We start from the raw sequence: 13,455 nt of genomic DNA on the forward strand, positions 1-13,455 counted from the left end.
CAGTGACCTTACAGTATGCCCACTGTTTGCAGATGTAATCTCTGATCAATTTGGAGTAAATTTTCATCTTTACTACATTGGCAATTTCTGCAATAGGTGGGTGATCAATGCTGTCAAACAGTCATCCAGATGAACGAAATTCTTCCATATCATCCACGTTAAAGTTAAATCTCCAGTAGAATATTATGTTTTCTTCTGTCTGGTTAAATAGATATTCCAACACTGATCTTTGATTCTTAAGGGAAAGCTGAATTCCATCGACGCACCTGAAGAAGCAGAAATGAATTTGCTTCTGCAGTAGGATACTGATGTGCAACTACCACTAATGTCAAGGGGAATTTTTTTTTAATCAAAAATGCATTTGACATTGAACCCACAATCCTTCCACAGAACATGTGTAAACTAATTTATCATGCATTTTCTGAGGCAAAGTTTCACATAAATATCCTTCAATGTTCCTTTTTGCAAATACAGTGCAAAACACCAAGCTAGAATGTATTGTCCATCCATAAGGTGGTGGTGAGCTACTGTAGTGCCTCTAACGATGGTACTCCAAAGTGCCATTGGTTATGGAGTTCCAGGGTTGAATGCAGTGACAATGCAAATATGAAGATGTACTGCAAGTCAGAATGGCTTATAAACTGGAGGGAAGCCATTAGTTGGTGATGTTTTCATACACTCAGGATTTGTGGTTGTACATGGCTTGTCTTTAATGTGCACATTTGGTCTCTGCCATCGCTGAAGATAGGGATGTTCTTAAAATGAATTCCTTTAACTGTTTAAATGTTGACCACTATTCATGATTAAAAAAGACAAGATATTGGAAGTGTTCAGCAGACCAGGCATCCCCTATGTAAAATTTGTAGGCAAAGACTCTTCAGCATAATTGGAAAAAGGAGAAAATAATTTGGTTTTAAATTGCAGAGAGGGAGGAGGAAGGAGGTCTGGGACAAAAGGATCATCTCTTAAGAGACTAGAGTTGGTGTGGTGATTCCAATGTTTATGGAGTTGATTGGTTATTAGATTGCTGAGGGCATTTCGAGGAGAGAAAGTAAAAGAATGTATTGCAGGTGAGAGCTGTTGCTGAACCTGGAATCAAAAGGAGATTGCTGGAAATCACACTAGGCTGATGATACAAAAATTGGTGGAGTTGTGGACAGTGAGAAATGTTGTCAAAGGACAGAGCAGGATGTTGATTAGCTGAAAATTGGCCAGAGAAAGGGGAGATGGGATTTAATCTGGACAAGAATAAGGTAGTGCATTTTGGGAGGGCAAGTGCAAAAGGATAGTAAAGCAATAAATATTAGGAACCTTAGGAATATTACAGGTGCTTCTCAATTTACAATGGGGTTGCGTTCTGTCAAACCTATCGTAAGTCAAATAAATTGTAAGTCAATAAAGAATATCGCACCTACCATTTATTATAATTAAATTTTGAATACCTTTATTACACACTGAAAAAAAACTATTAACATGCACAGCTGAAAGCTGAAGAATATTTGAAGCATTGAAACTGCGAACGTGGTTGAGTCAGCATCGTGATAGAATATGCTGTACGACACGGTCACACAATGCTGCCACCACCCAGCATTGCAAGAGAGTAGCATACCACATATCGCAAGCGCAGGAACAGATTGGAATTTGAAATTGAAAATACAGATTCAAACCATCGTAACTTCAAAAAATCATTAAGTCAGACCATCATAAGTAGGGGAGCACCTGTAATATATAGAGAGATCTTAAGGTGCAAGTCTGTTACTCCATGAAAGTGACAACAAAAGTAGATAGGGTGTTAAAGAAGGTGTATGGCACGTTTGCCTTTATTGGTCAGCTTTGAGTATAAAAATTAGGAAGTCATATTGCATAAAATCACATTCAGTCACATTTGAAGTATTGTGTGCAGTTCTGCTTTCCACAGTTCAGGAAAGGTGGAGATTTAGAGAAGGTACAGAAGCTATTCACCTGAATGTTTTCTGAATTTTGAGTGTTTTATCTTTAAGCTTAAGGGGCAACCTGATAGAAGTTCATAAAATTATGAGAGACATAAGTAGGATAGCTAGTCAGAATCGTTTCCCCAGGGTCAAAATGTCAAATAATAGAGAGCATTGCTTTAAGATGAGATGGGAAAATTTGAAAGGAGACGTGTGTGGCAATGTTTTTTTTAATACAGAGAGTAGATGTGTGGAGAAGACTAATCATGAATTTTGTTTCAAATTTTATCTTTTAGGTTCTGATACAGGACTGAGAACTGTGGAAATAACAAGGGTAAGTAACATATAGATAGTCCTACCAGACACAAGACTATACTTGACTCAATCTTAAGAAATGAAACTGAGCAAGTATTGGAAACATTATTAGGGGAACTCTTTGAGAATAATGTCCATAAGTTTCAAGATATTATGGAATGGGATAAAGTTGGAGCTCAAGCTATAGCCAAATTGGGGGAAAGGATCAGTTCAGCAAGGGCCTGATGAAAGTAGGTTGGAGCAGATGCAGGTAAAATGACATCTGACATCTGGAAGTCTTTTAAAAGAGTTTGAAAGAGTTCAGGGCCTGTAGATTACAGTAAGGGTGAAAGGTAAAAAGTTGGATCAAGACAAAAAAAGCTTGATTGGTATAGACAGCTGGAATAATATGGGTCTTTTGAGGAATAAACAGTTTGCAGGACCGAACTTAAGAAAGGAATTGGGAGGGCAAAAAGGAACCATGACGTTCCTTGGCTAGTACGATTAAGAACAATCCCAAGACATTCTATAAATACAGTATATCAGAAGTAAAAAGAAAGCCAGGGTCCCTTTAGGGACTAAAGGAGGAATCTATGTGTGGAGCCAGGTAATATGAAATCCTTAATAAATACTTCTCATCTGTATTTGACAAGGATAAGGATGTGGAGAATAGTGATTCAAGAAGGGGAACATCAGAATACAGGTGCTCCCCAACTTAGGGTAGTCCGGCCTACGATTTTTCAAAGTTACGATGGTACAATAGTATGACTGTTGTTTATTTACTTTCATGTAATACATGAAAGGTAATCGAAAGCATTGTTGATTTTTCCAATAAACATTGATAATTCCTCTAAATTGAATTCTTTGTAGCCTCCTTGGTCAATCACTTCTTTTAGTTCAGTCAGAAAGCTTGCAGTGAGTGATACAGTGCTGTTGGGGGAGAGTGGGGCAGTAGGATTAGAGTGGGGACTGATACAGGACTGTGGCTGTCAGTGTTATACAAGGTATACCTATTCTTTTTCGACTTGCGGTTTGTTTTGATTTACAATGAGTTTGCTGGAGCATAACCCCATCATAAGTTGAGGAGCACCTGCCTGTCATTAAAAAGGTGAAGATAATGAATGTCTTGGAATGCATAAGAGTGAATAAAACTCCAAGCTTGATTTGATGTGCATGCAAAAGGAGGCAAGGGAGGAGATAGCTAGCCACAAGTGATGTTTCAAAAGACTAGAGGATAACTAATGTGCCCGAGAGGAAAGTTCTTCACACAAAGGGTAGTGGTTACATGGAGGCAGCTGCCAGAAGTGGAGGTAGTTGCAAGTACAGTAAAACCCAAAGTATCTGCCATATATGGCATTTGGTAGATGCCGGTTAAGTGAATTTTCTGGTTGCTTGAGATTGTGAATTGTGTGATTGGTGAATTCTGGGGCAGCTGATTTTAAACTTTCATATTTTTTACCTATTTATTTTCTGCAATTTTTTTGCCAGTTGCTTGAGACTGTTGGTTGCTTGAATTCCAGATAATGGGAATTTTACTGAACTATGTTGAAAGGGCATTTGGACAGATTTTTGCATCAGAAAGTAGAGGAATAGGGGCCTGAGAACAAGAATAGTGATGTCTTATATGAGGTGAGACTGTATTTACAATATAGCCTATAGATCTGGTATCCCTACCCAAGGAAGGATGAATATGTGGCAGCAAGAGTGATGTAAAATATTTAGTGAGGAAAAATTGGGACTATTGCCTGTTGAATTGGGAAATATGAGATGCAATTTTTTTTTTAAGTGTACACAATTCTTATAAGGCTTAACAGTGTAGGTAGAGTGACGTTTCCCCTGTCTGACCCATCTCGGGTGGATGAATCATTGTTTCAACATAAGGGCTCTGTTAATGAGGAAAGAGATAAGAAGACATTTCTTCATGCAAAAACCAGTGAATTTTTGAAATTTTCTTCCCATTAACTTTGTAGAGGCTCACTTACAGAAGATATTAAATCAAAGATCAATACATTTTTAGATATTAAGGGAATATAGAAATATGGGATATATGTAGGGAAGTGACTCTGAGGTAAAAGATAGGCAGAATCTTATTTAGCACTAAAACAGGTATGCAGAGACATACTGCATACTCCTGCTTTTCTTGTATTCTATGAGGATTTGGAGTGAAGGAGGTGAGAACTGAGTGGGCTTCCTAACCCAATTAGGATCCACTCAGGCAGCTGTGAGTGAACCTAAGTGCAAGATTATCTTGCTTTTTTTTGGACAACCTTCCACAGAGACATTGTACAGAGAATAATTTAATTAACATCAAATGCAAACATTACATCAGCACAGTATGATTTACAGCCTGAAATATCTTGTATTGCAGAGTGGCAGAATTCAGCTTGGAAATTGTTGCATTCACATTCCACTCCAACATTTACATGGAATATAAAGTATAAAACAGTATAGCACAGGAAAAAGCCCTTTGGCCTGTCAGGTCTGTCCTGCCCATGATACAATTTAAATATTTTATCTGTTTGAACATGGTCTATATCACTCCATCCCTTGCTTATCCTCTTGCCATCCAGATGCTTCTTAATTTATTTTTAATTTTAATAATACAGCAAGGTAGAAGGCCCTTCCAGCCCATGAAACCCATGCTGCCCAATTGCAACCAACTAACCTACAAAGGTGGAGGAAGCCAAAGCACCCAAAGAAAACCCACCTGATTTAAACACAGCCCATGTGGCACTAACTGTGTGACAATCGTATCTGCTTCTATTTGCCCTAGTGGCGTGCTCCAGGCACCCACCACTCCCTTTGTAAAGAAAGCATGCTTTCCATAAATTTAGCCCCTCTCCATTTAAAATCTATCATATATACTCATGTAATAGTCGATCCTGTGTAATAGTTGACCACCCATTTTTTTTGGCCCAAAAATTGAATGGTTTCCATATGACCCATGTAAAAGTCGACCTCCCCCCCTCCTATTTTTGGCCCCATTCGAGCTCCCAATGGCTTAACCGTGAACCTCACCCTGGCCATCACCCATTGAGCACCCGATGCCATGACCACCTGGCCATCCAAGCTGCCGACACATTGACTGACTGCCCATCTGAGCTCCAGACGCCACGACCACCTGCCCATCCAAGCTACCAATGCCCAACTGCCTGCCCATCTGAACTCCCAACGCCCTGGTTACACGACTGCCCACCAGAATTCCCAACGGCCTTTCTGTGGAACCTCACCCCAGCCATCCGCCCATTGGAGCTCATGATGCACCGACCACGGACTCTTGCCCCGGTTGCCCACCCATCTGAGCACCTGATGTCCCAAACGCAGACTTACCACCTAGTCCCGACCATCCAAGCTCCCAACGCCTTGAACAACACAGGTACTTACCACGGTCAAAGTATAACCTGTGTAAAAGTCAACCCCCCCAAAAAAAATTTGTCCAAAAAACTCTTACATGAGTATATACAGTATGTCTTCTAGAATTTTACTGACTATCAACCCTATCTAGAATTATCATAATTATATATACATCAATCAGGTTGCCCCACAGCTTTTAGAGCTGTGGAGAACACAATCCCAGTTTATCCATTGTCTCCTAAGAACTAATCTGGGCATTATGCCAGTGAGCATCTTTTGCACTCTCTCCAAGGCCGTCACATACTACTTGCAATGCGCCAATCTGAATGAGACATACCAACTTTTATACAAGTTCCCCCATTCATAAAGGCAAGTACCACCCTCTGTACTTGTTTTCCCACTTTCAAGGAGCTATGCACTTGCACACCAAGATCTATATGAAGCTCTGAAAAAAATTCCTAAACCTTCAGCACCAACCTATTTAGCACCAAGCTATAAGTGAGGTGTCTGCCATTGTAACTCCTAAATCTTCAACCATATAAATAACTTTCTGAAGCAAATATTAAGGCAGCAACAATTAACTTCAGGAAAGTAGTATTGAACCCTGAGTAGTTATTTCAATTTAATACAGACAGGAATTGTTTAGAATTGTTCTGTACAACTGCATTATTGTGAGTAAATGCAGCTCATTTGGATTCAGTATTTGATAGGACCACCTAAAGCATAGACTCTGGTGTTGAGCAGACTCTTACACAAATCACAGGAACCATGCATTTGATAAATTAAGCACTGTTTAGTTCATCTCCCAATTCAGATATGTCTTTAGTTCAGTAATTGAAAAGACTGATTTTTTTTTAATGAAGGAAGCAAATGATGCCCTTGGAATTAGCATAGCCGGTGGTAAAGGCAGCCCTCTCGGTGATGTGCCCATCTTCATTGCCATGATTCAAGCCAGTGGAGTAGCTGCACGCACGCACAAGCTAAAGGTAGAAGTAACATATGCTTTATTTCTAATCTGCAGCATTTGGTGCAATCATATTGCACCAGTTAAATATCATACTAAATATCTTCAATAAGCCAAATTGTTTAACACTTATCATTATGGAAATTGCTTCAATGCATTAATTATTTATTTCATTTTTACATTCTTTTGATCTTCATTCTTGGTGTATTAGTCAAATGTTTTAACACAAACAATTAGAGGTATAATATTGAGAAAAGGCTTGATTAGCCCTAATCTATTAGTGCTGTATGAAGCGTTCTTTAAATATTTGATCAGTCCATGATTGACTGCACAATTTTTTTCAGCTTTTGATTTGTTGTTTATGTTCCTTAAGAACACCTCACAATTTTAGGGAATAATTTATCTGCCCAGAATATCTCACAAGGCTGCAAAAGGCTACCGCAAATAACTTTCAGAAAGAGTCTTTGCAAAACAATTTTGTTACTTCCTTGTTTTCTTTCAAATCTCTCTATCTGTCGTTTAATCAGTGCTTTTTCTATTTTTTTCACATCTACCTTCTTCTTGTATTTGTCACTTCCTCTGATCATCCTTTTGCTGATGGTTCCATTTTTATCAAATCCTTCTAAGTTGCTGCTAAAATGCAGCTAATGTTTTGTGTATTTAGCTGGTTATAGTTCTTTCAGTACAGTAAAGAGTACCCCGATAGATAACAGAAAGGTTATCTCTTGGTGCCTGCCACATTGACCACCGCCAGTGGGCTGATATCGCCTCCAACCGTGCATCTTGGCGCCTCACAGTTCGGCGGGCAGCAACCTCCTTTGAAGAAGACCGCAGAGCCCACCTCACTGACAAAAGACAAAGGAGGAAAAACCCAACACCCAACCCCAACCAACCAATTTTCCCTTGCAACCGCTGCAACCGTGCCTGCCTGTCCCGCATCGGACTTGTCAGTCACCAACGAGCCTGCAGCAGATGCGGACATACCCCTCCATAAATCTTCGTCCGCGAAGCCAAACCAAAGAAGACAAGAACAAAGAGTTCACATAGCAATTAAACTGTGCTGTTACATATTTGGATGCTGGACAAAGAGAACATTGGGTATGATCTTGACATGAAGTTTAACTACATCATACACTTCTTACTATACTTTTATGTACAGTAAAAATCTATTGCACCCAAATATAAGGCCAATTCCCTTTTCCAATGGCAAATACATTATTATCAATCATTTTGTTATTTTATACACAATCCAAATTATCATAATGATTTATTCTTGTTCAAAAATGTGTAAACAATCCTGCACAGGTTTCTGAACAACTGATAAATGACCTTTAACTGTTGTGGTTGTTTTTCTGTAATCCATGCCAAATACCATCTGCAGCAAAACAGGTTGGTCTGTGACTTACGTTCTGACCTCCTCAGTATTATGCTGAAGCTTTGCAAAAAGGTGTCAAGGGATGATTCTTGTTCTTTTCTGCCACTCTGAGGGGAAATCCTGACAACAGCTCAGTGCCTCTTGATTGAATTAGAAGAAGTCCTGTTGAAACAGCCATTTTGCTGAGTCGCCATAAGATGAGTAATCGTGCTGTTAAGTTTTAAGAACTTATTTTTCAATATATTCTGTCATGTAAACTCAACATTGTGAGAGCAAGTAAGGGCCACAAAGCAGAGATATCAAAGACAAACTTGTCCTTTACAGCCTGAAATCTCAAAATTTTCATCCTTGTAAAATTGTTGATGTTGGGTGTATTTTATCACAGTTCCCTCAATGCACAAATTGATATTTGAAATCTTGGAAGTACACGTTGTAGAATTTTAGGTTTGTATCTCTTGTGATTTCATGATTATACACTTGCAGCCACTTCAAACTCTATCAAAGCTACTCATGGGAAATAATTACAGTAAAACTCCAAGTAATTGGAATTTTAATCAAAATAAAAACCTGTCATGTGCTGATCCAGCCCTGAGAGTGTTAACTGCTTGTTTGAAATTAATTTCTCCTGCAATTAATGAGGTTTTTTTTAATACAAGGTTGGGGATCGGATTGTCAGCATTAATGGCCAGCCCCTGGATGGACTATCTCATGCAGAAGCAGTTAATCTATTGAAGAATGCCTACGGAAGCATTATCCTTCAGGTACTGAAATAATGGCAGTAACAGCTGTGTGGAGTAGATAACACTCTTTCAAAAGCAGTAGAGTATTGCTGGCAAGCATTACCACATCAACCAGGGATAAGGATTCTAGTCTGGGTGAAAGACACAAGATTTGGCAGTGTTTAGATCTGTTGGTATCTAGATATTTCAGGGCCACCCATGGAACGGTTCTAATGATCATGTGCATACTTATGTGAATTGTATCAAGTGTAACTGTAACACTTGGACAATAATGCTTTATACCCTTAAAATTTATGCTTCTTGCTTTCCTATGAATTCAGCTTTGATAACTACTGGTCTCTCTAGTAATTGAAACACAAATAAAACAAGGATAATAACTATGGTTGTGTACTGCTACAATATTTTAAAGTATAGAGGATGTCCTCTAATAAAATAAATTAGAAATAAGAAATATTTCCTCCAGGATTTCACAAGAAATCTGTTAAAGATTTTGCATCCTTAATATTTGTTTATCAAAGCTGTGTCCCACATGATAAAACTATAAATTATTTCAGTCTCTAGTTAGAACTCCATTAGGAACAATTGCATTTTCTCTATATCAGAATAAACATATGCTGGGCTCAATTTCATAGCTTTTTGGCATAAGTTAATGCTACCGTTCAAGAAACATTTTTCCGGCGCTATTATGCATTGGAAAGAATATCAAAAGCAATTAAGAGCTTATAAAAACACAAACAAATTATGCTGTCACTTAAATGTTGTCATGTTTGTATCTTAATAGTAGAGCTTATGCCAAGTAAATCAATAAAATGGGAAATGCTGTTGACTGAGCATCTTTGGAATCATAGTTGAGGTTTTGGTTGTGAGAATTTCTGTCACTATCCAAAACAAATGTTCACATTTCTCAGAGCAGTCATTGTATTCTGGGTTCCTTCCAGGATCTTATCCAATAAGGAATGTTGTTCATTTATTAATTTTGACAGTTTTGTCAGTGTCTGTTTTCTTAATAGGCATTGGATATTCCCTCACAATTCTAACACATGAAAGACAACTTATAAGTTGATACCAGTAACTGTTTTCATTACTCATTCATAGACCAAATCATTGAGACCAATAGTAAGAGCAACTAACTGACGATGAACCAGAGATGTAACTATAACCTTGTCTGTTTCTCCTCCTGGGGATATATGAGGCAATAATACAATTATTCACATTTGTAGTGCCATTTATGCATGAATTACAGGGCTCCACATCAGGGAGCTCTACTTATATTCCAAATGTATTGTGACACAAATGTTCATTCTTGGTGCATCCATTTTTCACTCAACTCAACAGACCTTGAATTTGAAATTAATTCGGATACATTCCCAATGCATTTGAAATATACAGTATGTGTATTAATGAGGCCACCACAGAACTTCACGCATTCCTGCAGCCTACCCTGTAAGCTACTTCAGTGAGAGAATTGGTTTAATAGATACAAAACTTGGATGACCATGCCTTCTATTTTTATGGACTGAGAGTCTTACAAGTACTACCTGCCAGCCGCAGTTTTCCCAGGCATCTCAATCCATGAACTCCTGAATGAGAAGCACTGTAACTGGATACATCTCTACACTTCATTTGGTTAGATTTCTCACACAGTGCTGGATTGCATGTATGTATACATATTTTCTAGCTCCAGATTTGTGTACCAGTCTCCTGCTTAGACTGAGTTCAAATTGATATAACTTACAATTTCTTAAAGAAAAAAAAACAATGAGAAAAAGATTACTTGGTGAAGAAAGAACCTCATAATATCAGACTTTTACCATGAGATTACATAAAGCTGCAAATAAACTAAAATGTTATGCTTCCACAGGTCTTTTGAGCAAAGGTCTTGCATTTTGGAGAATTTTAATCAGAAGGGCTTTTGCAGCCTTTTTTTTCTCTCTCTGCAATTGTTCTGGTGTGTATGTATTGCACAGATAATCCACAGAACCTTGTCATTAGTAAACAACATGTATTTGCTATCAGCTTTTTGGCCATATTCTAACCAGAAGGTCAAATAATGCATTCATTCATGCAAATGACAAGGATGTAGTTGATTATCTGCCTGTCTTCAATAGAATGTTAAGAGTTTTAAAATGCTGTTTGTTAACTAAAGATTATGGTCTCCTGGGAACAATTAACACCCTCTTGCTTGGTTTTTGCATGATTTAATCTGTTTGTATAGCAGGTGTAGTAATGAGATAAGGAAAGGCTGAGGGTGTTTGTTGATATTGCGTACAAACCACAGCAGATCTGTTAATGGGGACTTTTTCACCCATTGGGATACATTTTTTACCCTTTACATTTCTCACTCTAACTGAGAAAATAAAGATATTTTTTCTTATTATGAAACCAGTCTCACAGGCTTTATATTTATGAGATCAAAACTGAATAAATCAAATAACATTTTCTCTTTTTTAAACAAAATCATTCCTTTATTTAGAAATTTTTTTTACAGTTAACCCCCTCAGGGTTAAACATTTATTTGATTCTATTGCAGTATCATGTTACTGAATGAGCTTCCATATTTGCCCTGGTTAGTTATAGGTTGTAATTATTTTTTTAATGCATACAATAAACCATGGAGTGAAACTACAAAAGTCTGCAGACCCTGAGATTGTATTAGAAACGCAGGAATGCAGGTCTCGCTACGTCCATAAGAGGTAAAGGTATATAACTGACATTTCAGGCCTGAAGCCTTCCTCAAAGTATGAGCAGAAAGTAGGGCAGCCATCTGAATAAAAAGGCTGGGGGCAGAGTTACACAATAATGTGAATTGAGAAAACCAATGCCATCACTCGCAGGTTTTGCTGTAATCTGCTGCTTCCTGTTTTAACCCCTAGATTCCAACAGTACTGTTGGAATCTAGGGGTTAAAACATTCCTCACTCAACTGCTGAGCTCAAATTAAACTGGATCAAATGTTGGTGTTTCCATCAGCAAGACTTGTAGTTTACCTTTAGGCAGAATGCCTGCTTTTGCCCCACATCACATTTTGGCCAATGGGTCACCAGCATAACCTGAATGCACTATTGTTAACCACAATTTTTGACTTAGAATGGTGATATTTTCTTACCAGCTCCAGTGTTCACGATATTGTTTGTTTGCGGTCATTCTTAGGAAATGAGTTCTTGCTCATTTTTCCAATGATCCTGTTATGGATCGCATGACATTAAGATTGTGCTGTCTTTCTCCAGTCACCAATGTACTTGCAAATAACAATGCCAAAAGAGGATTAAATTATCATTCATCTCATATTCCTTGTGATTGCATACGTGAAACGGTCATCATGTTTTCTTACATGCCAATATTATTTCAAATCGGTCATTATATTTCTGAGAGATGTGATGAGAACAACAAGTTTGAGTAAGATGTAGCCTTTGAGTTCCATTTCCAAGGGTAGGTAATTTTAAGCTATAGCTCTAGGTGCTGGTGTCAACCCATGCTTCTGTTCAGTAACCTTATTCTATTTTTAGTTAACTAGAGTCTTTCCTTTGGTTTGTTTATCTTCAGGTTATAGCCGACACAAATATTACTGCAATTGCAAGCCAGCTTGAAAATATGACAACTAACTCCAACTTAAGTTCATCATCTGACTGTCGCGTAGATGACCCAGAGTAAGTTTAAGACCAATTTTAAGTCCTGTAAACAAATATGGTGTTCTATTCTGAGAAATTGATATTAACACACAAAATATCTGCTTTCATTCTATCTTACCAAAATATTATTTCAATAAAAAATCTAACCCTATTTCTGTCAAGTGTGTCTACTTTGCATAAAGAATGGAACATAGTTCAGAAACTATTTAACTATATAGTTAAGTATTTTTTTAATATAATTTGTTTATAGATGTACTGTGTCTGAGTTTAACTGGATGGCCATATTTCTGAAGGAATGGGATGGGGCAATAGATGGAGTGGACATGGAGACTCTAGGACCAAAGGGCACAGAATAAAAGGACATCCCTTTAGAAAAGAGATGAAGAGATATTTCTTCAGCCAAAGGGTGGTGAATCTGGAATTTGTGACCACATATCACTGTGGAGACCAAGTCATTGGGAATATTTAAGCAGAAGTTAATACATTTTTGATTAGTTAGGGCATCAAAAGTGATGAGAAAAAGGCAGAAGAATGGGATTGTAAAAAGAAAATACATCAGGCATGATTTGAATGCCAGAGCAGACTTGAGCCAAATGGTTCCATTTCTGCACCTAAATGTTATCTTTGGCTTGGCTTCGCGGACGAAGATTTATGGAGGGGGTAAAAGTCCACGTCAGCTGCAGGCTCGTTTGTGGCTGACAAGTCCGATGCGGGACAGGCAGACACGATTGCAGCGGTTGCAGGGGAAAATTGGTTGGTTGGGGTTGGGTGTTGGGTTTTTCCTCCTTTGCCTTTTGTCAGTGAGGTGGGCTCTGCGGTCTTCTTCAAAGGAGGTTGCTGCCCGCCAAACTGTGAGGCGCCAAGATGCACGGTTTGAGGCGAGATCAGCCCACTGGCGGTGGTCAATGTGGCAGGCACCAAGAGATTTCTTTAGGCAGTCCTTGTACCTTTTCTTTGGTGCACCTCTGTCACGGTGGCCAGTGGAGAGCTCGCCATATAACACGATCTTGGGAAGGCGATGGTCCTCCATTCTGGAGACGTGACCCATCCAGCGCAGCTGGATCTTCAGCAGCGTGGACTCGATGCTGTCGACCTCTGCCATCTCGAGTACTTCGACGTTAGGGATGAAAGCGCTCCAATGGATGTTGAGGATGGAGCGGAGACAACGC

General features: G+C 38.6%; 1 protein-coding gene across 10 annotated transcripts in view; it reads left to right on the forward strand.

The window, feature by feature from the left end:
- Nucleotides 1-13,455, forward strand: part of patj (PATJ crumbs cell polarity complex component) — a 307,050-nt gene that overhangs the window by 278,999 nt on the left and 14,596 nt on the right. For all 10 annotated transcript variants that reach the window (XM_069938547.1, XM_069938545.1, XM_069938548.1 and 7 more), the window contains 4 exons: nt 2,228-2,265; nt 6,443-6,565; nt 8,575-8,679; nt 12,201-12,304. In XM_069938547.1, coding sequence (XP_069794648.1) covers nt 2,228-2,265; nt 6,443-6,565; nt 8,575-8,679; nt 12,201-12,304 — 370 coding nt within the window. The remainder of the gene's footprint in view (nt 1-2,227; nt 2,266-6,442; nt 6,566-8,574; nt 8,680-12,200; nt 12,305-13,455) is intronic.

The sequence above is a fragment of the Narcine bancroftii genome, chromosome 5, assembly GCF_036971445.1.
Source record: "Narcine bancroftii isolate sNarBan1 chromosome 5, sNarBan1.hap1, whole genome shotgun sequence".
Lineage (NCBI taxonomy): Eukaryota > Metazoa > Chordata > Chondrichthyes > Torpediniformes > Narcinidae > Narcine > Narcine bancroftii.